We start from the raw sequence: 26349 nt of genomic DNA, 5'->3' as shown, positions 1-26349 counted from the left end.
TTATGCTCCATGAGGCATATTTTTACTAAAGGCATCGGCGGCATCGGCCGGTTTGTCCAATGTAAGCATGGCCACAGGTTGTCGGACTTTTTACACCAGTTAACATATCTACTTACATGCCTGACACCACATAATTTCTTGTTGAAACTGGCTGTAGAATACGAATGTTTTGGACGGCTGTACACAGGCTGGAGAGCTTGGCGGGGGCGCCGAAAGCGTCATTCACACAGTAACATCCACCTACTATTTTGAGCCAATGATAAATTGCATGTACGCACATGATAACGATAGCCTTTCGTTCTTCACGCTTATACTTGTTGCAGGCCGAACGGGACCTAAGAGAACCAGCGAGCCTCTCACAAACACTTGACAATGAGGATTCGGTAACTGAGGATGTTTACGAAAACTATATTGAACTTCATGCAGACAAGATTCCACAAGGTCCGACTTTAGACAAGAAACTGCAACCCCGTACTATCAGTTTTTGATTGAGCGAAAGGGTATTCATCAAAGATTTTCAGCTTCTGGGAGCGAAATACTAGCAGATGGGATGAGGCAAAAAGTGCAAGTAGCGGCCTAACAATTAGAATTTTTGCTGTTTTTAAAGTTCAAAGGTCAATGACAGTCCAGAAATGTTTTCATTGAACACGCTTTATAAGTCAGCAACGCACCTGTGCCTTTTGCAGTTATCTATTTAATGTGATGCCATTGTCTTCTATTCAGGGTTCATCTTCTGGTGCTCGCGTTTGTCAATAAATGAATATGAATCGCTTTGCCGCACAGCCCTCCTTGTAATTCCAAACTGAATCTTGAGCAATTACAATCTCTCACGTTTGAGAGACGGCAAGACGAGCTTCTTTGCTCATTTCACTCTTATCATGTTACCCTTACCTGCGGTAGCGTTCTCATTTTGTGTCGAAAGCACTTCAAGAAAAGTATGTTCATCGGTGTTGATTGCTAGACTATCAGAAATTTGAAGATGTATAGGCAGACTTGAATTTGCGGCAAGACATTCACCCTTCTTGAGTACTTCTCACTGCATTTAGGTATTCATGCTCTCACAAGCTTGAATTGTTCTGTCCGTCGTAGTACAAAGAAGTCAGCTGGATATTACAATGGAAAATTACAATTACAAGCTGGATATTACAATGGATATTACAATGGTGTTAGCACTCTGTCGATTTGTTTATGTGATAAGGAACTGTCTTTTCTCCGGCGATGATACTGTTAGCACAAGTGATATCTGGTCTTTGGCGTATAAATGTGCTGCATGTGTGGAAAAAAAAAATGTTGCTGGTAGTTACCGCTCATGTTGTTCGGTTTTCTCGTGTGTTGTTCATTTTTGCGCTACAATATCTCTATGTTCATGCATCAACAAGTCCAAAAAGCTACGATTTTGTCTCATATTAAGGTAGCGTGAGGGAAGATCTTACGTGTTATATGCTTACATGACATAATCGTTTTTTGATGTGAAACGCCTACACAGAAATATACGTGGTCAATTCTTCGGCTTTAAGTTAGCCAATTTCAGTCATTTCTGGATGTCAGTTATCACGGTGAATTTAAATTTTTGAAACAATTGATAAATGATGTTTTACTGTTCACAGCAATTTTTTTTTTCTGTTACCATAATTGTACTGAAAACCGTTCAGAATAGATCCCTCAAGCAATTTATTTAACCTGGCAAGGAAGTAATTTACAGCCAGGAAGTTGAAATATATTTTATGTGTGATATCCACAAAGATAAATGCCAAATGCCTTAAATATATAAACAATGTATTACCTGACATTACGAGAAATTTTACAATTCGGGGCATGATACTTGCACTGAGACGGGCCCTGTAGGGTAAACAAAGAAACAAATTATCTGACGAGGTGACTGAGAGGTTATTAAGACGCTCTGCTAGTGAATTGGAGTATCCATGTTCCAACTCAGCTCCAGCGGGCGCGTTTAAATGGAGACGAAAAGCGATGGTACCCGTGTGCTTTGCGATATGAGTGGTCGTTACAGATCCTAATGTGGTTGACGTCATTAACGTGAAAGTGTTATAGACTACATTGCTGAGGCCAAAGCATGGACGAAAATTGCGGACGCAAATTGTGAATCCACGTGGGTTCGGGTGTCCACAGAGAAGAAAGCGTGAAAGAGCCTCTGCCCTTCCTTTCCTGCAAATCAATTACTAATTAGCTATGCAAAAAGGAGGAATTCTGTTTAGTAATGTTGCCAATTAAAAATATAAAGAAAATAATATTAGTGATGATGATAATGCAATTATTATTAGTGAGGAATAAATAAAGACAACAACTGGTTGGCTGGTTTATGGTGTTTAACGTCCCAAAGCGACTCAGGCTGCGAGAGACGCCGTAATGGATGATTCTGGAAATTTCGACGACCTTAGGTTCTTTAACGTGCACTGACATCGCACAGCACACGGACGCCTAGCTTTTAACCTCCATCGAAAGGGGCCGACGAGGCCGGGATTCGATCCCGCTTCTTTGAGAACAGTAGTCGAGTGCAATAAAAACTGCTCCACCTCGGCGGGCCGCTCTGGGTTATATAATTGAGCGAACTCACCTCTGAGTCACCCCGGTGGGGCGCATCATGCATTTCATGCTAACTAATCTGTCCCCTGCTTTTCTGCTCTGGAAAAAAATGTCACAAGGACATGTAATGTATGTTTTTCTGTTGAGATTGCTTCTTAGAAAATTCGAAAATTTAAAAGAAAACATCTAATATGTTGGCTGAATATATTCGAAATGTGAGAAGAGTGTAATCCTAAGTTAATCTGGTCGGATACTAATCGGAGTCGTTGGTTTCACAAATGCAGCATTGACAATAGTCGTAATTGCAATGCCAGAAATTGCGCTAACATACTTATTTGGAGCGCTGGTAGAGAAGCATCTTCATGTGCAAATTACTGCGATGTTAAATTAAGCGGCTCTCCGATTTCGATTAACATGTTCATTTCAACATAGCACCAGAAATAAATATTTCCCGCTGAATTCCTATAACAGCTTTGAAACTCAGTTCCAGCCAACAGCGAAAACAACAACAAAATGCATTACCAGTTTCAATGTGTGTCATGCAGGTTGAAATAAATTGATGTGTGGCTTTCACACTAGCAAGATACAGAAAAATTGAACAGGGTGTTCGGTCAAATATTGAGTTCATTTTTGTGTCAGAGCGAGATTACGAACAAAAAAAAAATTAGGCAGATCCCTAGCACAACAAAAATACACACCTGCGAATCAGATACAGCGGGAGAGGAAACGGGTGACCTATTTTCTTGTATCTCAAATTTCTTGATGGAGAAAAGAAAAGAAAACGAGAGGTGAAGGAAATATAAAAAAGCTCCTTCTATAGGAAATAGGCGCATGCTTTACAGCAGCGGCCATTTTGTGGTTCATGTAGCTGTGCAAAAGGCTGAAAGCACATCTATTTAAGTTATAGTCGCCTTTTTCAGTTGCACTGCTGAACCTAAGCTCTGCGTAATAAAATGGCTCCCGTGACGTCACTGAAATACATGTCATAGCATGAAAGCCCGAACCAGCGCCAACCGCATGTGGCAAAGGCAGAATCACTTCCTAGAAGAGTGCATGTGCAGAACGCAGCCTCCGCCCATCTGTACAATCTAGTATCTTTGCCTGCTACTCTGTTTACCAGCTCTGCAAGAGCAGCCATGCAGCGGAACCAACTGTTAAGACCCGTCCGTTCGGCACAAGCAGCAGTGCCCTCACGCGCACAATACGCAGATAATTTCAATGACTTAAGCTCATTAAAAAGAAAGCATTGTACCTCACTGCTACGTATTCAGGTAGGTGTATTTCAGTTTCTCATACTACACCGATAAAAACATTCCTTCTTTAACATTCCGCTTTTTTATTCAACAGTAAAGTCAACGGGTGTGCCCTAAATTTAGGCATCTTTGTGCGCGGGCCTAACTCTGCTCGCGGATGTGAGCCCGCTGTTACTCGTCAGGAATATATTGATTTTGAAATATAAACGAATTAAAGAATTATTAACTTTGTTTCGCAATAATAGTGTAAAAGATCTTCATGGACAGATCTATAACAGTGCCTTTTCGAACGTAAAATACGGATTTATAAACTTGAAGGTATGCAGCTTGTTCAGTGTAATAGGCCTTCTGGTGGAGATCCTTGATCCACCTGGTAAATGTAGATACCAGGACGACTATTTCGTTTACATTAAGGTTGAAAAACGTGCACCAAGGAGTGAAATGAGAACAACGTCGAAATAATTTTTAGATATATAATGACAATCTTAATGTTCCGACTTGTTCTTCACGGACACTCTGATAGCAAACTGCCTGGAGCCATGCTGTCAGAAAAATACGCGTAAAACAGACAACGAGTATAAGTTCAACGGCATGACTTGATGTTTTAAAATGAAATAAGTGCGTCGGCTTTTTGGTGCAGTGGCAGAAAGCTGACGCACAATTGGCACTATTTACTTCGGACAGCGGTGTCCACTGTGCTGCATCTATGTGCTTTTTTTTTTAAATTCGGAGTTTCGATATTCAATGTTATGTTCACCGTCTTAGTCTGGCGATTATTGACACCATGGAGCACAGGTCGGTATGCCCCATCTAAAAATTTATCGCTTGTCATTTCTACTAAACAAGCACAGTTATACCCTGTCTAAAACGAGAAAGTTGACAATAACGACACAAGCAAAGTAAAACACTTTGGAGCAGACAAAAATCAGATAAAGAAAGATGTATAAAAAAAATAAGCCCGCATCTAAAAATAATTAAGTATAATATAGACAACAAGCTATCAAAATGAAGGAAAAGCCGCTGTTACTATTGTGTGAGGTGACGGCCCATGACAGCTGCAGAGAGATGCAGTTTTCCCAGTGTACTGAAGCAAAGAAATGTGCAGTGCCATACACACATACAGAGTTAAGGCCAGGATTTATCACACAGATACCTGCGAGATTAACGACAAACGTTTCCCTCTGCCTGAGGTGTGGGACTCGATCACTGCGTTACGACACGCCGATGTAATTTCTCAAAGAAATGTCTCCACGGCCTGCAGCAGTGTCAGAATGCTGCGAGCAACTGCCTGTCACTTTGGGAGGACTAGCTTCGCTGCTCATTGCCGCCACGTATCAAATGTTTATTCATGGACACAACCTTACCGCGCTTTGCTGCGTGGCTTGTCTGAGTGAAATGGTTGGAAATGCCGTGTCTTACTATGCATTAAGCAATAGTAGGTCTGTACATTATGCTCTGCCATCATTGTCTCGCGTGCCTCCTTTTTTCCCTGTACCATGCGCAGCACTCCATGGCTAGCATGGAACATCATACTTTAAAATCTACTTTTACTCGTAGGTTTATCAAGTGCATTCATCGTTTATTGAACATAACCTCCCTTTCAATAGTGATCATAGTTGCTTCCGCTAGATCATGTAATAGCTTTCTAGCAAACAAACGTGATATTTGCCAAAAAATTTTAAACTGAATTCTACAACAAGCAACAAAGCCAAGGTGAATTCTCAGTGACATTTAGGTGTTCAGAAGTACCACATCAAGCAACAAAATAACCGTTATATAATCGCTATGTGGTAATGTTTGCGATGACAAAAATGCAATAACAAAAAAAATTACGTTAATATTTTACAAAATAAACCGAAAATTTCAACTCCGCTGAGTATGTCACAAATTCTGTCCGCATTTTGTCTGCATCCTTCAATTACACAGCAGTTTTCACTAAATCTAATACCTACATGCGATCTCAGAGGGATGAAAAAATAACATAACGGCTCAGATCTGACTTTGATGCACTATATTCTTAGGTGGTCAATGTCTCAATCAGGACACTTGAGAATCCGATTCGCTTTGCTGATGAACTCCTCCTTTCTCATTTTACGTCATAAGTAACGCACCCATTGCTGCGGTAAAATGATTTGATTTTGCTTATATTTATAGCGTCCCAAAGCAGCTCAGGCATTCAGAGCAGCCTTAATGGAGAGATCGAAAAACTTCAACAATCTGGGGTTCTTTAACGTGCCCTGACATTGCTCAAGAAACAGACGCCTTGCTTTTCGCCTCCCTCGAAAGGCGGCCGCCGCAGCTCCGGTTCTCTCCCGCCGCCCTAGGCTCAAACTTCAAGCCTCCTAACCTCGTCATCAGCACAGCGGGACGCTAACAATAAAATAAATTCTCAGAAGTATACGTTAGTGCTCTTACTGACTGATCGCTCAGCAACAAAAATGGGAATGTTTTCTAGACCTTTACATACATACATACATTCGTACATACGCACCCAGACACATCCATAAGCTCGTGCATATGTAGTTTGAGAGAACACGTGTGCTTGGCAACATGAACGATCTGCCATAGTATGCATTTCAATTTTTATTACTCGCTATAAGGTTTGCTGCTAACCTTTATGCCCTCTAAATTTGAATCGGGTGACTCATTTTATTTATTCACTATTCCTTAAATAATGCTGGGCTTTTTATTTTTCTTAAATATTCGATTATGCGTTCTAGATGTGAATTTGTGGTGTGTTGGGATTGAACGTCTGTTTATAAGACAGTTTTATCATTTTATTATTCATCAAACAAATGAAGCAGCGGACTTGTGTAATGGGCTATTAAAACGACAGTGAAAGCTATCAAGTTGATCACATCAAAAAGGTAAAAACAAATTCCAGTAATACTACTTTCACTAGTCCCGACAACACATCAAAACTGATAGTTTCAAAAAATTGCTACTTTTATTATGCGGTTTAACGTCCCAAAGTGTTTTAAAGTGGGATCGCTTTCTTTTTGTAGCTTTCGCTAGAAAAATGCGGCGGTATAAATTTCTTGTTCTAGTTTCTTCGTTCGCTCCAGACCTTTTGAAGACAGACATACATCTAACAAATCTAATCAAAATCAAAAATTGGCAAGAAAAAATATTTCAAAAGAAAAACTATAGGGAACCAACGGCGTGCTCTGCAGTTGTTGCGCGTGTCCTGAGTGTAATAAACGCTCACATTTTTGTTTAAATTTAATTAGAGGAATTCATACGCTGTGCGAGAAAAAAGACACTAAAACTTGTTCTAATGTAATTGCCGTGAATAAACATTATGAGTTTTTTTTAATCGCCAAATAACGTACTTCCATGTATTTCCGCGAATGATCGTGTTACTTCGCATTTTCATCTGATAAAACATATTTATCTGCAGTGTAGTTGCACAATTACAAGCTAAAACACTGGTGTGCTTTGTTGGTGTCACTGGCAATGAGGTTACCGCAACCTTTGCTCGAGAAAGTTGCACGCTCTCCGATACCTCTGACACAAACAAGCTCTACGCGCAGGCTGATTTGTGTTGACGTACGTGGCTTTATGAAGGCATTCAATTGCAAACTGCCTTTGAAATTTCCGCTCTAAATACGTCACTGACCGCCATCGAACAAACTCAGGAGAATTAGGGTGATATCAGGAATTTTCTTATCTTGAACGGCGCTCCAGCTCAGCAGATGGTGTGATTGATATTTGTGTAGATAGAAATGACCATGATATAGGCATGCCTATGTGGGTGCGTATTTCCTCATCAATATTCTGGTTGTTTCATACATTTTAGAAGTGCGATCAGACTATATATTATTGGGCTCATTTTCTTAGTAAAGTGCTATATTAGGCAATGAAGCAGTACGGCGTCAGCAAAAAAACAAATTGCTTGTCATACCAGTTCTTTAGGAAGAAACGCATTTTACAAGGTTGGACTGAGGATTGACAGCACAATATAGCATAAATAAGCGTAAAGTTTAAGTGATCATTTCGGTTCAGCAAGGGCTGGCTTCCGCTTTCACTGGAACAATGGGCGTACAGCTGAAATTTGTCCAGCAAGAAATATGCTCATAAGGTATGGACAAGCGGTGCGACCAAGTTATAGCTGAGGAGTTTACCGTCAATATTTGAATATTTGTCCTTGCTTGAGGAGCCAGAATATCATTGCGGTATAGTTATTCCTCCTACATTTATAGGTATCTAACCTAATCAAGGAACATTTCTGAGGTAAGGATCCTTTCCTACAAAAGTAAAATAAAATAAAAACACAAGGCAGTCGTTTGCCTGAATATGCAGTGCCAGGATCCAGAACCGTTTTGGTGGCTGGCAGGATTAATTGTAACAAACTTTTCGGAAGCAGTAAAGAGACTGATACTTTTTTGCAGTGAGTATACGAAACAGCAGCGATTGGCTTAAGAGCGAGCGATGCCACATGTTGAGCGTGTGCACTACTATTCGAGAAAAATAAATATGGAAGGATAGGGAAGTCAGCGAAAGGTTTATGTAAAGTTTTTACTATTGAATTTGATTACTGTATTTTCAGCGTACGCATACTGCCAGCAAGCCAAGTAACATGTTCTTGTTTCATTGGCGAGCACTGCAAGTTTCAAGTAGAAAGGTAGACTGAAGGCTATAGCAAAAACTCTGTATCCTTCCTTCCTCATAGCACAGATTGAGAATTGCAGCAGTAAACTTAGACTAACTGCAATGATATAAACATTTGTGAGACAAGAAAGCGATATAGAAGCCAGCACTTAGTCGTGTATTAGGAATATAGAATGGAAACAAGGTTTCCACTTTTTATATCAATATAGAAGTGCAATTTCAAGCAAAGATATTAGCGAAATTTCGTAGAGAAGTTAGAGATTGTGTAGAAAGCAAGGCGATGTTCAGCTAAAAAAAATGAGATGAGAATTTCCAACGTTTAGGTGGCGTATGCTGCCCCGTCTTCATCGCACTTTACCTCTTCAAAACTGTGACGTTTCCCCGAGACTGCTCGAAATCTATTTATCACTATCGTGTGCAAAAATAAAATTTTCTGTTCCAGAGATTTTGCCCCCAATAGGTTAGTTATAAATAAAACGGCTGTCGCTAAACGTTTTCGCAAAATATTAAGACAAAAACTTGCAGTAGGTGCTTCTTTGAGCAAATTAAACGTAAAATACAATTAAATGTTCTAGCTTTTCAGTAACTTTTCCTTGTAAATCACGGTACGTTTCTTCACATTGCGCTCCGGACATGCTTGGGCTGTTTCTGAAATGCCGATGACATTTAAGTAAAGACCGGCTGCAATACCGAGATTATGCGATAAAAATATGGGGACGGTAGGATCACAATTAATGTTTCCTGCACTCCCAGTGTCATATATAAAATTCTGCTAATTCAATCGTAGCGCGTCCACAACTCGGTAAGATTGGTTCAAAGTTGTTTGGACCTTTCTTATTAACCTTTTAATTTTATGCTCTAGCCAAGTTGGACAAAACCCATATCCATTTCCATTATAAAGTTCACATCCTATAGAGGGACAAAAAAAAAGAGCCCGCAAGGTTAAGCTCAAACTATAGAGTCACGCCTTTCGCGCGACCGTCAAATTGTCAAATTACGCCTGCAAAGACAGCTATCGGTGCGGTGATAATATAAGGAAACAAGCGGGAAAAGGAGAGGCCAAAGATGCGAATTCGTGCATTGGTTCGGAGGCTAGAAAACGAGAGTTCGCACTGTTCGAAAAGACAGTGGCTATAACCTAATACGGCCCCTCTCTCTCCACGGTCTTACCTGCCACTAATTAGAAGATTAATTTCAGTGCCTTCCTTATTTCCGGCATTGAAGCGTATTTTAATCAGTATACGACCAGTGGCGCAGAACCTCCAGCAAAAGGAGCTCCTGAAGAGGATGCCTTAGTGTGCTTCCTTTCATTAAGCGTCTTCTTCAGCGCTACTCTTCTGCTACTTCTAGCAGCTATAGTGCGAAAACGAGCGCGTCTCAGTAACAGTCTCTCTCAAAGGTTTGCCATTGGCCCGGAACGCGCCTGGCGCTAAGACCTAGCACGCTCGGGTGCACTCAGAAGGGCGTCTAATAGTAATAAGCTTGGCTGGTTTAATCTTAGCGCTTTGCAGTCTTCGGTAACAGTGTTCAAATAGTTAATCTCGTTATTGGAAAGCGCTACAGTAAAATTGAGGTGGATGCGATGGAATGAAAAGCTGGTAATTGTCCGAGATTGCGTGTGCGCCGCTCTGCCAACTAGATTAGATTATTTGCGTTCTCCGCGGACATCTTGGCAGAAGGCCCTCACGTCTTAAAACCACTAGTGTCTCGAGATAATCATATCGGTCCTCTTTATAAAATTTTACGTGAGATGCAGTCCGTGGTAGAATCCAATCAAAATGAAGAGAAGAATTTTGCAATGTTTATAACGCCCTAAACGAGTTTCAATTGCAGTCATTTTCAAGAACAAGAGAACACTAGAAAGTGAGTCTTTGACGAAACGAAACTGATAAATTTAGACCACAGGAAGAGGTTTATTTTAAAATTCTCTCTTCTTCGAAACGTTGAAAAGTAATGCATCCATGCGAGCCTTTATTGGTAGCAGGTTTCTGCTCTCGATCTGAAAGGGCTTCAGCCTCACTTGCATGTCGGGAGACACCCGTAAAACTTAAGCGATGTAGCTTTGCGCCACAAAATGAGGGAAGGCGTCAGGGAGAACTCGAAATTTTCTTGTCTTAAGTGCCGAGATTGCAGGACGAATCTCCCGGAAGGCTGTGTCGGTTACCAGCATATTGTGTCCTTGCCGGTCCGAGGCTTCTGTATAATGTTTACCTGCGTCTTCAGACATATAATACTAGTTAAGATACAAGACATAGCGCAGCATATATGAATGCATAGAGCTCTAGGTTACTCTGTATGGAACCTTTGGCTGTGTTGATAGGCATATGTGTTAGGTTTAGCACCATATTACCAATATAGAATTGCACATCAGGCCGAGGCTTGCTGCATGGTCCATCTGCTCCCACAGAGACGCGTCGAGGTGTAGCCTTGGTTTGCGGGCCTTGCCTTTCAAGAGTTTGTTTAGCTATACCTAAGATTTTGCATGAGACCTACCACCAGCGCCTTAGTGATGGAAAACATTCTTTGCCGGCAAACAATTCCGTCTCTAGGTTCCACATAGCCCAGATTGTAATATGTGGGCCTGCTCACTCTTTCTCGCGTTGAAAAAAACATTTTCGGCAACTTTCAATCCCAGTCATTGTGGCAGAATTTCAGCGTGACGAGAATAGACTTCAAGCTATGGTTAAATTTCTCCGTAATCTTAGCCTGTGTGTGCTACACAGAAATACCATTGTAAGAAGGCTTAACGTGAACGCTGGAATGTTTGCCTTGGACGGAAATAACCGCAACTCAGCGCATGCCACTAGGTTGAAAAAATAATTCTCACATGGCTCGAGCCGGTGGAGACAGCGCACGCCCTAATGTGAACTTAGAATTATCTCGGACATTTCCGAAAACGGTGAGCGGCGCTAATATTTATGGTGGCAAGTTGATTGAAGATCGCTGTTAAGTGTGCTGATGGTGCTGCAAATGGGACGAATGCACACAGCTTTTTACCAATTCTTTAAACAACTTGCTGGAGAAATGGGTTGCGATATAGTTTAATGAATAGATCGGAAAAACAAACCTCTTAAAATACTCATGCAAGCACTCCTAAACATATTGTCGTGCCCACTTGAGCTATGGAATCAACTCTACTCAATTCGTAAAGTAGTAGGCAACGACACAAACAGCCGATTTCGACCGGGCTCATTGGAAAAAGACCCATGAAGTCATATGAATATTTCTGCCATGGCATCATGCTCTGACCTGACTGTATTTCGCCTAGTGGCAAACCACCACCTGTTTTACCATTTTGGCCGTCGAAAACATTTATGTCGTACCCTGTCCCGCTTAACTGCTCTCCCGTTTAATCTCTACTCCTGAATGCGAAACGCTGCTAGAACAATGTGAACAGTAGGCGCTCGTGCTCGGACCCGTGAGCCCTGTCGTTTAAATGACTGCTGCGTCTACACTCACAGCATACTACCTTCGCTCTGCTGTGGGCGTTTCACATATCACCTGGTCTGCATTGATAGGCTTAAAGTTCTGAATTACCCATGACTGCATAGCTTTTTGCCATCACCTTGCTAGGGTCCTTCGTTGATTTTTTTTTTTTTTTACGCAAGCTTGCCATAAGACGTATTTTAAAACTCTGTGTAAACTATATTGCCGCGAAACCTTCAAAACTGTATTTGTTGTTTTTCAACAGCCGCCGGCATACAGGCTTATCACTCTGATTCTGGATCGCGTATCAGTTCCGTAATATTTGTTTGTTAATGCTCGATGTCGCGAGTCACACCTTTATCAGTTTCGTTGTAGCGCAAGATGCCGCCGATCAGACCAGCAGGACTACTAAACCCGATTCCGCCCCCAATCCTGCCCTTTCAACAAATTGGGATGGATCTCCTCGGCCCCTTTCCATCTTCGTCTATGGGTAACAAGTGGATCATCGTGGCCACTGACTACCTTACCCGTTACGCCGAAGCAAGAGCACTACCGAATGGTACCGCGGCAGAAGTCGCCAAATTTTTTGTCGAACAAATTCTCTTGCGACACGGCGCCCCAGTAGTACTCATCACGGACAGGGGAACGGCGTTTACGGCAGAGTTGACGCAAGCCATCCTGGAATACAGTCACACAAGCCATCGACGAACAACTGCGTACCATCCCCAAACCAACGGCTTTACGGAGCGCCTGAACAAAACGATCGCGGACATGATCGCTATGTACGTCGACGATGAACACAAGACCTGGGACGCCATCTTGCCGTACGTGATCTTCGCGTATAACACGGCAGTCCAGGAGACGACCAGAGCGACCCCGTTTAATCTTGTGTACGGCAGGAAGCCCACGACGACGCTCGACGCAATGCTGCCGCACGAAACCAGCGAAGACAACCTTGACGTCGCCGCCTACCTGCACAGTGCAGAGGAAGCCCGACGACTCGCACGGCTGCGTATTAAAAACCAACAGCGCACCGACAGCCGACGATACAATTTACGACGACGCCACGCAGAGTACAATCCAGGAGACCAAGTGTGGGTTTGGACACCGATTCGCCGTCGCGGATTAAGTGAAAAGTTGTTGCGTCGATACTTTGGGCCATACAAAATCCTTCGCCGCGTCAGACCACTGGACTATGAAGTCATTCCCGACGGAACGTCAGCATCAGAAAGGCGACGCGCACGCCCAGAAATTGTACATGTTGTACGACTGAAGCCATATTACGCGCGTTAAAGAATCTGTGGTGTTTAAACTTTGCAGTGTTTAAGTTTCTTTGTTTTGGAACATCGAGGCGAAGTTTTTTTAAGGGGGGAGTAATGCCGCGAAACCTTCAAAACTGTATTTGTTGTTTTTCAACAGCCGCCGGCATACAGGCTTATCACTCTGATTCTGGATCGCGTATCAGTTCCGTAATCTTTGTTTGTTAATGCTCGATGTCGCGAGTCACACCTTTATCAGTTTTGTTATAGCGCAAGATGCACCGAGATCTATCTCGAAGGTTCCGGCCACTCGGGTGTCTTTCCACAATGTTCCAGCCCGTGCTGGTAGCAGTTTGCGACGTTATCTAGATTTTTCTGTGCAGCCTTTAAATTGAGCGTTGCCGAGTGTGACGGGCGTTCTTTGTTCGACGATCGACGAGCACGTTTGTTGCTGTCGCCGCCGCCGAGTTGCTTAGCTCTTTTGCGGGCGCAAGTCAGCCCCAATAAAGAGTCATTTCAGTACCATCACGCCTGTGTTTTCTTTTGGCGTGTACGGCCTTGTCACCCCTACGTGACAATATTCCATAATGAACCGGAGAAGGCTCCTGCTCTTATAGTTGTCAATCTCTCGGATAAAATCCCGAAGGCTGTCTTCGCTCACAGATGCGTTGCTTTAGTGACTTGCGCAGGCCGGTTCGAGTGGTCGTTCGTAGTGGCGCATCCTGGTTTTCATCGTTTTATCGATGGTAGACACTTCGATTTCAAATTCCGCCATAGTTTGTGGCAGGTTTCTGACAAGCCCTTCAGAAAGATACTGTTTAACACCTTGCATTAAAAATTTCACTCTCTCACCTTCGGTCGTGTTAGAGTGGCGCGGCGAAGGAGGCACTTCATCTCCTCAAAGTAATCCAGGACACGGTCATTTGGGAGTTGAAGAAGGAGGGCCTTGACCCTCCTTCCGAACGACACTTACAAAGGCAGTCAAAAACTATCTTGAAAATCTCCCAATTCTTCAAAGCTCCCTCGTGATTTTCGAGCATTATACGGGCACATTCTTCAAGTGGAAAGTAGCCTTAGCTTCGCTTCGTCGTTCCAGGCGTTGAACGTTGCCACACGTTAGAACAGGACGAGGCGTTCATCCGCATCCTCACCCCGTCGTCCTTGGAAGCAGGAGGACTCACGGAGTTGGACGAAAACCAAGGGTGCTTTCTGCTTGACGGATGCCGACTCCGTGCGGCACGGTGTCTGGGTTCAGCACCTCCACCAGATGTCACGTTGTGGTGAGAAGGTCGATGACACAAATAAACGCGCTTGGAGTGCACTGACGAAACTATTTATTTGGCTGACTTGCGCCCGCAAAAGGACTAATACCCTAGTCACACGGTCATTTTCAAAGGCGATTGAGTTGATAGCCTTCGACATTTTCAATCGCGATCGAACTCGAAGGAGTTGTGCCGCTGCTACACGGCAAAACACGAAGGCTGTTGAAATAGGTATGGTGTTTGGCGCCAAACTTTTGTGGCGCCACTATCATTGCTTTCGGTTTTGCTTAAAGAACTAAAATTTCTCTATAAATGCAAAATAAAATATAACTGTTGCCTTTTTTGGTAACTGCAGGTGTTTAGTTGTTATTCAAGGACAACGTTGTTGTTTTTCTTTTTAATGCGTTGACGTTCATGCGGCTCTGCTTTTCATTGTTTGCTTTTCTCGCGGCACAGTTTACAGTGATAGCACATAAATATAGTGCCTTAAAAAAGAACGATGCTATTTTAAAATTATTACGGGCTATAATATTTCACCACGCAAAATAAAGCTATAAAATAATAACGCTTGTTCACGTTTTTGTATCGTAAACGCGCTGTGCACGTGTTTGCGTGAAGCTCCTCGGGTCAACGCTAGCAACCTTGCGGACGTTCGAGGGCCTTCGAGATCTCGATAGAGTTCTGAGCTGCTCCGCTGACTCGATAGACTAACGACTCAATGGTCATTGATAACGCCCGTGTAGCAACTTTCGAAGGCCTTGGAGTCGATAGGCAGTCGGTTCGAGGGCCTTCGAAATGCCCGTGTGACAGCGGTATAAGAGATTGGGCGGCGATAGCAACAATCGTGCTCGGCCGTCGTTAAAAACGAATGCCCGCTTCACTCGTCAGCGCTCAACATAAAAGCGGCGTAGAAACGTCTAGATAACACCGCGGACAGTGATCGGCATAACCGGGAACGTTGTATAAATAGAAGCGCGTGGCTGGAATCTTTCGAAATACATCTCCAATCATCTGCCGCTACAAAGGAAATAACTCCGTGTCTCTCGACAACGAGCATGAACAAACAACGAATACAGAAGGGATCCTTGCGCTAGATTCACAATAAGACCGCATGCCTGTGGCTGTCGAAAGAGAACAAATAAATGTATGAATGGCCCGCGGCACTATTATGGACGCTTCACTACGATCTACTTTTTAAGAAAAATTAATGAAAACTCCATACGATGCACAGCTAAGCTTTCTATAGCTGTAGATAATGCCATTCAAGCTATTCAAGTGATTATAGGCACGCGGTAACGAAGACGCGAGTAATAAACATCTGTTTATTAAGAAAGCGTCATATGGATGAGGGCTAATGAGTGCGGATGTTGAAATTTCATTCGATTGCGTACTAAGCGTAATAGAAGCTAAAGAATGCGTCCTCTAGCGGTATTTAAAGTGCACAATTTCTACGTCCTGCAGCATTCCGCCAGACGTGTTTAGGACTCTCAGTCAAAACTAATGTGGCAGTTGCACACCGGTGATGATTTGAAGAGTCCGAAAACTGCGGAACTTCGACGTTTTTTTTTTAAACACAAAATTCAGGTCAGGTCCAATGAGCGCTGAATGTACCATTGTTTTTTCTCAAGGTCTTCCTTTTTCCTCCTTTTCTTAAAACCCTTTGTCAAACCATGGTCGAAATGGACAGCAGTTGTAGCTTTGGTTATAGCAGCTTAAAGCCAGGTGTAAACCAGCATCCTTAACGCCGGAAAAAAATATTTTCTGAAATATAAAACTCTATTCAGGCACTTGTGTTATGTTGCGAAACCGAAACCGAAACAAGACAGCCCCGAGTCGACAGACAAGCCAAGACGAGAAGGCTTGAAAGACAAAACCACGGAGAGACGCTTGGGGCGTCAGTCGTCTGCTGTAACCAAAAATAAACGGATGTCGTTTGTGCTCTGTTACGAAGTTGTCTGATTTAACGAACGCGACATAAAGATAAAATTGGTGCCGAAACCCGGGATGTACGCCGCGACCTAACGAAGACAACTGCCAGTCCTGGAGGCGACTAATAACGAAGAAAAAGCCAATTTCTACCCCGAAGCCGCCGCCCAGTGCTACCAGAGTACAGCGACATGGAACGACACAAAGCGAAGAGAACGGCTCTTCGGTCTCAGGTGACCCGCCTCTTTTCCGATATTGACTCCTGCATGAAGAGCCGCATGGACAATGTAAAAGAACTCAGTGTTTTGTTGGCGAGACTTAGCGCTCTGCAGACCCAGCTGAACGAAGTTAACGCCTCTGTCGAGACGCTAGTGCCAAAGAAAGAAGCTGAGCAGGACTACGAGGAATCTATCGAGTATGACGACCGGGTCGTTACATACATCGCGAAGCTCCAAGAGGAAATTAAAGAAATTCAAGGAAAGAGGCAGCCGAAAGAAGCATCACCCCCCAACGACGCAGCCACGACGAACGGGGCCTGCCAGGTGAAGCTTCCAAGGTTAGAGCTCATAAAATTTGACGGCAAAGAAATGTCATGGCAAGAATTTTGGGAGCAGTTCGAGCAAATGATTCACAAAAACGACCGTCTGACGACCTTGGATAAATTCGGATACCTAAAATCTGTGGTGACAGGCGAAGCAGCGAGAACGATACAGGGCCTCCCTCCCACATCGCAGTGCTATGACGACGCCATATTGCTGCTCACCAGACGTTTCGGCAAAGCGGACGCCATCGTGCAAGCGCACATGCGTGCGCTCTTGGACCTCGAGCCTGTGCGGAGCGCCGAAGACATACGCTCCCTCCGGAGGTTATACGATACCCTCGTCTCTCGGATCCGCGGCCTGCAGGCGCTTGGCCAGGAGCAGGAAACGTACGGAACACTTCTCTTCCCCCTCGTACAGCACGCTCTGCCGAAAGAATTATTGCTCGACTTCCATCGGATCGTGGCGAGGGAGGAGGGGTCGGAAGCCATAACACGGAGCCCGGACGGAGGAGGAATTCCGCTGCGGGACGACGACGCACCGGGAGAGTCAACAGAAAGAGAAACACCTACAAAAGGTACGCTGTCATTACTCAACAAGCTTGTTGACTTTCTGAGGATCGAAGTGCAAAGCCGCGAAAACCTGGTTGCGCAGCAAAGTATGAGTAAGAAGCAGCAGGCGTCAAAGCCGAAGATGTTCAGCCCAGCAGAGAGTAAAAAGAACAGCTCTGGAACGAAATTTAAATCATCAGCAGCTCTACTTCACCAAACCGCAAATCCAAGTTGTTTCTTTTGCAAGGAGAGTGACCACGAAACTGCCGCTTGCTGTGCTAGCATTCCACTAGAAGAAAAGAAGAAAATGCTACGATCGGGAAGACGTTGCTTTCGTTGCGTGAAACCGAGTCACCGTGCTAACGAGTGCAGAAGCAAGATTAGATGCACAATTCGTGCAGGACGACACGCGACAACCATGTGTGATCCGGAATTCACCCATTCGAAAGTCAAGGCTAATGTGAACGATGTGACGACTGTCCCCGTGAGCTTGCAGTCTACGTCAGAAGTACCTAAACAGCGAGAAGTGATGCTACAAACGGCAACGATATTGTGTGCCGGCGAACGTAAAGCCCTCTACTTACGTGCTCTCTTTGACAGCGGAAGCCAACGGTCATTCATTACGGAGAAAGCATCTGCAAAAATCGGTTGTAAAATTGTTGGAAAAGAAACGCTGAAAGTTGGTGTGTTCGGCGGACACCAGTCAGAACGAGATTTCAACAGAGTGCTGGTGTCGCTAACCGCGCACAATAAGAAGATGTATCAGATCGAAGTTCTTGAGACCAACATAATCTGTGAGCAAAGGATCCCGATCCCTGACCTCAAGATTAAAGAATTACTTGGATCCCTGACTGCCGCTGGCATGACCTGCGATAACGAAAGAGGTGACGTAGACCTGCTTATCGGCTCAGAGCACTACTGGGAACTTGTAACGGGAAGAAACAAGAAGCTCAACGGGAAACTGCGAGCAGTGGAGACACCCTTTGGGTGGTGTATTCAAGGCTCAGTAGCGTACAAGACTCGTGACTCGCAATGCATGCAAATCACTGCTCTTCGCTTATCACTTGCCGAGAGAGAAGCTGCAAACTGCTTGGAACGATTCTGGACTCTCGAGTCGATCGGAGTCACGGATGATGACAGCTGTGCGGAGCACAAGCTGCTTGATTCTTTCGAAAAGAATATCAGGCGCAATGGTTCTAGATACGAGGTAGCCCTTCCATGGAAGGAGAATATAGATTTAAGTGACAACAAGGAAGTTGCTGAAAAACGCTTGTCACAACTGACAAACCGACTTCGAAAAACTCATCTCTTGGAGGAGTACGACGCTGTCATCAGACAGTATTGCATGGAAGGCATAGCTGAACCGATAGTAGAAAAAGAAGAGGAAAAGCTGATCTACTACATGCCCCATCAGCCGGTTTTTCGGGAAACGAGTAATACAACGAGATTGCGAGTAGTTTTTGACGCTTCATCGCATGGACAGAAGGCAAAATCCCTGAATCAAAACCTCGAAAGTGGTCCGAATTTGACAGCCGACCCTGTAGCACTGTTACTAAATTTCAGAAGCCACAAAATAGCTTTGGTAGCCGACATTGAAAAGGCATTTTTGCAAATCGAGATCAGAGAGAACGACAGAGATGCATTGCGCTTTCTGTGGCACCATGCAAAACCGGATGCAAATGGAGCAACAGGCAAGATACAGACTTGGAGAATGAAGCGAGTTCCCTTCGGAACCACCGCAAGTCCTTTCTTGTTGACAGCGACTCTCCAGCATCATTTGAATATAATGGAACAAGACTATCCGGAGACTGCTTCGCTACTGGCGCAGTGCTTGTATGTGGATGACCTTTTAACGGGAGCAGAAAACGAAGACGAAGCGCTGAAGATCTATGAAGAAGCTAATACAATATTCAGCGCGGCATCTATGAAACTGCACAAGTGGGCATCCAACAATCCGGCATTGAACGAGCGATTTGTGGCGGATGACTGCGAAGCAAGGCACCTCGGGTACCTTCCAGGAGTTCTCAAAGTGCTGGGATTGACGTGGAACCCGAGCACAGATAACCTGACATTCACCTCACTGGCAAGCGATCCATCCGAGCCAGGTACAAGCACAAAAAGGTCTGTGCTCAAGACTACGGCGAGACTCTATGACCCAATTGGATGGCTAGCTCCATTCACCGTCAGGGCAAAGGCTTTATTCCAGGAGTTGTGGCAGAGAAATGTGGAATGGGATGATATCCTACCAACGGATCTGGACACGAAGTGGGTGCAGTGGTTTGAGGAACTAAACGAATTGGAAAGAGTTCAAGTGCAGCGGTGCTACAAATCCGACACTGTCGAGCCTACCACAAAAACAGTCCTACACGTGTTTGCTGACGCCAGTCCTGTGGCATACGGAGCAGTGGCCTACATTGGCGTAACAGATGCGGATGGGATTACAACTTCGAGCATCCTAATCAGCAAGTCAAGGGTCGCCCCGATTAAACAACTGACTCTGCCAAGACTGGAACTGATGGCGTGCCTCTTGGCTGCCAGACTGAATCAATACATTCTGAAGAGCCTGAAAGAGCCACCGCAAACGACATATTTCTGGACTGACTCGATGATAGCACTGCACTGGATTCTAGGAGAGCCGTCGCAATGGAAGCAATTTGTGAAGAATCGCGTAATGGAAATCCAGCGTCTTACCGATACCTCCGCGTGGAGGCATTGCCCAGGGCCAGAAAATCCGGCGGATATCATGACTCGAGGAGTTACAGCTGATCAGCTTGTGGAGAGCTCCACCTGGTGGGAAGGAACGCACTGGATGAAGGTTACGGAAAACGCTTGGCCACAGATGTCTTCGCTTCCAAGGAACATTCCGCCAATAGAGGAAGAAAGACGAAGCGTAGAGGTCCTTCAAGCGACGAATACCACAGAAGTTCCCATGCCGTTGGACACAGATCGATACAGCAGTGCCACACGACTGTTCCGAGTGACTGCATGGGTATTTAGATGCATCAAGAAGTTGCGACGTCTAAGCAGTGACAAGGGTCCATTGACGGCGGTTGAACTGAATGAAGCCGAAAAATATTGGATACGGCAAACTCAGCGAGATGACCTGAAAAGAGAAATTGAGTGCGTGAAAAAAGGCGAACGCTTTCCCGCAGACTCGCCTCTCAGAGACATTCCAGTGTTTATTGACAACGATGGTATCATGCGCATAAGCGGCAGACTTCAACAAAGCGGCAAGCCGTACAACGAACGTCATCCAGTTGTACTGTCAAGTCGACATCGACTGGCAGAACTGCTCGTGCGTCAAGCACATCAGCAAGTGCTTCACGGTGGAGCAAGAGATACTCTGGTGCAGGTGAGAGAGAGGTATCATGTTGTGCGAGCCCGTCAGCTAGTGAAAAGAATCATCAAAGGGTGCATAAACTGTCAGCGCTACAATGCCCGTCCAGCCACTGAAGTGACAGCACCGCTTCCAACTGATCGAGTGAACGAGGCTCAATCATTTGAGGTAACAGGAGTTGACTTCGCGGGACCACTTCTTGTTAAAGGAGAAAACTCGCTGCACAAGTCCTATATCACACTGTTCACCTGCGCTGTAACAAGAGCGGTGCACCTAGAGCTCGCAAAGGACATGTCCGCAGAGTCTTTTCTGATGACCATCAGACGTTTCATCTCAAGACGAGGTGTACCTCGGGTCATTTACAGTGACAACGCGCTTTCCTTTAAGAAGACCAACAGAGATCTCCTTTATCTATGGAGCTCTATCCGAAAACCAGAAGTTCTTGACTACGTCGCAAAAGCACGAATCGAATGGAAGTTCATAGTGGAGCGCGCCCCATGGTGGGGTGGCTTTTATGAGCGCCTCGTCGGATCAGCTAAACTTGCGCTCAAGAAGGTGATCGGATCCAAGTTTCTGACCTTCGACGAGCTAACTACTGTACTGGCAGAAATTGAAGCAGTCTTAAATTCTCGACCTTTAACTCACGTCTACGACGAACCCGGAGAACCGGAACCCCTTTGCCCTTCATTCTTCTTGACGGGAAGACGCCTCACATCGCTGCCTAGCGTGGGGAAAATCGAAGCAGATGAGGTCAACGTATCAGTTCATAGACTATGGGTACGACGCCAGCAGACTACAGAAGCCTTCTGGCGCAGATGGACAAGAGAGTACCTCGAGGAACTGTGAAATGTGCAAAAGAAGAATGAACGCCAAGGAAAAACACTCAAGGAAGGGAATTTGATACTCCTTCGTGATGGCCTGCAGCCACGGCAACAATGGAAGATTGCAAGAATTGAGAAACTGTTTCCGGGAAGAGACGGAAAGGTGAGATCGTGCCTGCTGAAGCTACCTGGAGGATCATCTCTCAAGCGACCAATCCAACTCTTGTACCCCCTGGAAATCACGTAAACGAAGAAAAATGACAAGTCATTTTCGGGGGGGAATGTGTTGCGAAACCGATACCGAAACAAGACAGCCCCGAGTCGACAGACAAGCCAAGACGAGAAGACTTCAAAGACAAAACCACGGAGAGACGCTTGGGGCGTCAGTCGTCTGCTGTAACCAAAAATAAACGGATGTCGTTTGTGCTCTGTTACGAAGTTGTCTGATTTAACGAACGCGACATGTTATGCATAAAGAAGGACTTATATGCCATGAAAAGAGATAACACTGTCTGTCACTAGAAACTTCGCTGTGCCAACGGATGTGCAAGCAATAGTCCTCACTCTGAAAAACTAATCTTTTGCAGGCTTGTGGTAGAAAGGATGATGAGTCTGAATACGAATCGCACAACTGAAGGCTTGAATCCAAGAACGCCTGTTTATCTATGCTGCCGCGCGTTCACGGTCGTCAACGTGCAGCGGTCAACCGAAGTCACGCAGTCGTTGAAGACGCACAGTGAAATTTCTACCTTTGCATATTTCGTAAGGGTGCCCTTTGACTTGAAGCCTTTCTTGCGGACAGAAATAAGACAAAAGCATAGTACTTGTCCAGTCTAATCTTATTGTCTTGATGTAAGGCAAAAATACATATCTGGAACAGCAGAGTATTCAGAAATAACACGACGACGACCTGGCCCTTTTGATTCTTATTTGCCGCTCGCGAACCTGTTCTTTTCAGGTAGCGAAAAGAAGTGGCAAATCAGAAAATAGAAAAAACCAAATGCTTAACTCTTTTGCCTCCCGCCAAGCCTCGACAGACGGGAGGAACGACCCTGATGTGAGCAGGGAGCGTATTTTCCTCACGTCAGCTCCTATACGGACAGCGTCAATGTAAATCGATTTGGAGCGACGGCTAGCTCAGGCCACACGTCCTGCAGCTTGCCGAACACGTCCTGTTAGCCATGAAAGGACACGTCATGAAGGACAGAAATACCAAACAAAAAGTCCTCTTCACCGCGGGGCATTTTCTCTTTTTCTTTTAGTTTGGTTTCTGATAGCTGCGTCGCTCCTATCTTTTCTCTTTGACAACAGTTTTTTGCAAGTGCGTTTTTGTAAGCAGTAAAAAGACTGTGCTTTTTTAAGAAATTTGTTCCGCTTTGTTCAGGAATGTGTTTTATGGCTTGCGGAATATGATCTGTGTGCATTTAAATTTTAGCCTCGTGTAGATATTTATATAGTACTCTACTCACTTCTGCCGATACTTACGTGGCGTAAGAACTTACGATTAATTTATTTTCTAGAAGGAGAAAAGAACTTCATTAAAACTTTTTATTGAGCGGTTTGGCTTCGCATGTTAGAATCAATACGGAGCTTAGGAAAACGAAAAGTAAGATGCAATATAGAAAAAACTCGAAGGAACTACAACAGTGTTTATTGATGTCATGAATAGTTCACACATGCATGCGGCAATATTCTTCATGCTCAATGAAAGCCACAATTAAACACGTCAAATACTCGTCACGCAGTGGCATTGTCATCAATACATATTGAGGGGAGGTGCGGTAATCAGGTTTGAGGAAGGGATCAATGACGAAGTGTCTAAGAAGCGTCCACTATTTTACTGAGTCGCCTACAGGATTAACAATATGGCCAAACGGCGTGCGTACTCGTGGTTGACGGAAAGCCTGTGTGTTCGTCTGTGTCCGTGTGTGCCGAGGATATGTGCGCGAGTCAGAATCACGTTTCTAAGAACTACATGTAGACTGCGCGTCAGTCACTGATGAAGGTGCAGGAGCGTCAGCGTGCTAAGGCGTGTGCATTCTAGCTCACCCAAAGCATGTATTGTTGTTATACATGCGTAGATATGCGCTGGACATGAGCACTGAGTGCTTGGCATTACTAACTAGGTCCAAGAAGCATAATGACAGTGGTTTCCCGTGCACCATAGTTTACCTTGGTCAACTTATGCAACATACCCTATTATGCCAACTTCATCTTCAATTTGAACGATACTCTGTGTTTTTCTCTCTTTCACCATTATGGAATAGCATGCCGGTATCCCGCGCCATCAACCTACCTCCCCCTTTGTCTAAACAGTATTAACAAGGCAGTCACGCAGTTGTTTTCACGCTCGTTTGTTGACTGCAAAGTTAAACGTTGATTCCTAGCAGCAGACACCTTCTTCCAAGTTACTCACTGATAGCCGGAGATCGCACCGTAAACAGTGACCACAAGTCAGCGTCGCCAAGCAGACGAAGAATGTTAATCATCGGCTTTAGAATATAAGCAAGAAGGAAGAGGTACCTGCAGAAATATAAACTAACAAGCGTCTACGGTGCAGATACACTACAGGAGGCAGCCATATCTAGGCTCCGTAGGGAGAGACGCGCAGTACGTTCTTCCTTCAGAAACGGCGACAGTCATAAGCTAGCACAGCATTTCAATCAATGCGGTATATAAAAGACATTCGTTTGCCGTGCGCTGTCAGAGCATGCTAAACGCCCCAAGTGACATACACAATACGCACACTTCTACTTCCACGCTCCAGGATGCATGTTTTTTTCGGCACAATAATGAACCACAATTTAACAATTTCGCACTCGCTGTTAGGTCTCTTCTTCGCTCTGGTTGGTTACTCATTTCTTCTTGATTAAAGACTGATTGTGTTATGCGATCAACAAATATATGATAAAAGGGATATATACAGACACTTGCAGCAGTTGGCCTAAATAATTACAATTATTTATATATATATTTATATATAAACAAGATGTTACACAATTTTCCCGATTATCTATTTTATTCCAACAGTTTCGGACGGTGGACCGTCCTTCTTCAAGGTAAAAGTGAGAATTCTGAATTCTACCCTGAAGAAGGGTGGTCCACCATCCGAAACTGCTGGAATAAAATTGATAATCGGGAAAGTTGTGTAACATCCTGTTTGAATTTAGCTCTGGCCCTTTAGTAACAAGCAATCGACATCTATATATATATATATATATATATATATGTATAAAAACAACATTAATACCCAAGAAAGTAGCAGGGGGGACAGCGGCCGAAGTAGCGCAGTTGGAAGAGCACCGGACGCGATATTCGGAGGTAGTGGGTTTGGTTCCCTCCGTTGGCACGTTGCTTTTCCTTCTAATTTGTGTTTATTTATCTTTCTTCTAAACAGATTGCATTACTAATTTATGTGATTAACGAAGTGAAAATTAAAAAAAACAAAAACAAAGTACAATCCCCAATGCTGTCCTTGGCATCGTCGACTGTTGGCTTCTTTCCTTTATGTACTATAACGAGCACGCTCATTTACCCTTCATTTATCTGCTTGTAGTAGCTTACGGGGATCTTGGTTCTGGCTGTCTTGAAGCCACAGGTAGCGTAAGAGGGTTCTAGCACAGCTTTCGCCCTCGCTCGTGATCACGTTCTACGTGACGCTGGCGGTAACACAGGACGTTCCACGTCCACCGCTATGGTTGAGGGTGGCGCTGGTCAACACTCTCAAGTTTCTTATACAGACAACATTAATACCCAAGAAAGTAGCAGGGGAAACAGCGGCCGATGTAGCTCAGTTGGAAGAGCACCGGACGCGATATTCGGAGGTCGTGGGTTCGGTTTCCACCATCGGCACGTTGTTTTTCTTGTACTTTATGCTTATTTATCTTTCCCCTAAACAGATTACATTACTAATATATGTGATTACCGAAGTAAAAATTAAAAAACAAAACAAAAACGAAGTACAACCCCCAATGCTTTTCTTGGCCTCGCCGACTGTTGGCTTCTTTCCTTTATATATATATATATATATATATATATATATATATATATATATATATGTATACACAGAGTTTGGTTCCCACCATCGATACGTTGTTTTTCCTTCCACTTTGTCGTTAATTATCCTTCCCAACTGATATGATCGTAGTACTAAATCAGTTTATCAGCAAAACTGAAATTAATAAGTCCCCAACACTTTCCTGCTGCCTTCTTTCCTACGTGTATGTGAAGATATATATATATATATATATATATATATATATATATACATATATATATATTTATATATATATATATTGACATAGTTTGCTTTTGAATAAAGGGCCAGAAAAATTCAAAAGGATGTCACACAACTTTCCGGATTATCCTATTTTATTCTAACAACAGACCTTCTTCAAGGTAGAATTCTTGATTCTTCCTTGAAGAAGAACGGTCGACCGTCCGAAAGTTTTTTAAAATAAAATAGGATAATCCCATATATATATATATATATATATATATATTGTCACGGACAACAGGGCTAGACTTGGCGAAAAGGACGGGACGAAGCTGTAACAGCAGGCAAACGTTCGGCGCACAGCACGAGAGTCAACTTCAGTGTCCTCTTCTTCCAGGCGCAGCTAGAACATGTGGACACCAGGTGGCATTACTCCCCCTCTTAAAAAAAGAAATAAGGGACGGAGTGCGAGCGATGGCCAATGTAAGCGAAAAGAAAGATCAGCACATGGACAGCATAGATAACGGAGGCGGGGTAAGGTGTTCTACGCGACAACGAAACAAACGCATAGCGCACTACCGCGTGAAATTGGGCTTCATGCGGA

General features: G+C 44.1%; 1 protein-coding gene across 1 annotated transcript; it reads left to right on the top strand.

Moving 5' to 3' along the window:
• The first annotated feature begins 16547 nt into the window (after window positions 1-16547).
• Window positions 16548-21554, top strand: LOC146191930 (uncharacterized). The gene is made up of 2 exons (XM_084600403.1): window positions 16548-17532; window positions 17773-21554. Exons 1-2 carry the CDS (start codon window positions 16548-16550, stop codon window positions 21552-21554), a joined length of 4767 nt encoding a protein of 1588 aa, XP_084456529.1.
• The last annotated feature ends 4795 nt before the right edge of the window (window positions 21555-26349 follow it).

Source organism: Amblyomma maculatum, chromosome 4 (genome assembly GCF_055883805.1).
Source record: "Amblyomma maculatum isolate TAMU_Amacu chromosome 4, ASM5588380v1, whole genome shotgun sequence".
Classification (NCBI taxonomy): Eukaryota; Metazoa; Arthropoda; class Arachnida; order Ixodida; family Ixodidae; genus Amblyomma; species Amblyomma maculatum.
The sequence above is the reverse complement of the archived record's forward strand: the minus strand, read 5'-3'. Positions and strand labels throughout refer to the sequence as shown.

Bases quoted from the DNA above. Each gene is read 5' to 3' on its own strand.
- LOC146191930 (XM_084600403.1), top strand. From the start codon at position 16,548: ATGAAGAGCCGCATGGACAATGTAAAAGAACTCAGTGTTTTGTTGGCG. The intron at 17,533-17,772 runs GTAAAAAGAACA...CAATTCGTGCAG, and splicing joins GATGTTCAGCCCAGCAGAGA to GACGACACGCGACAACCATG.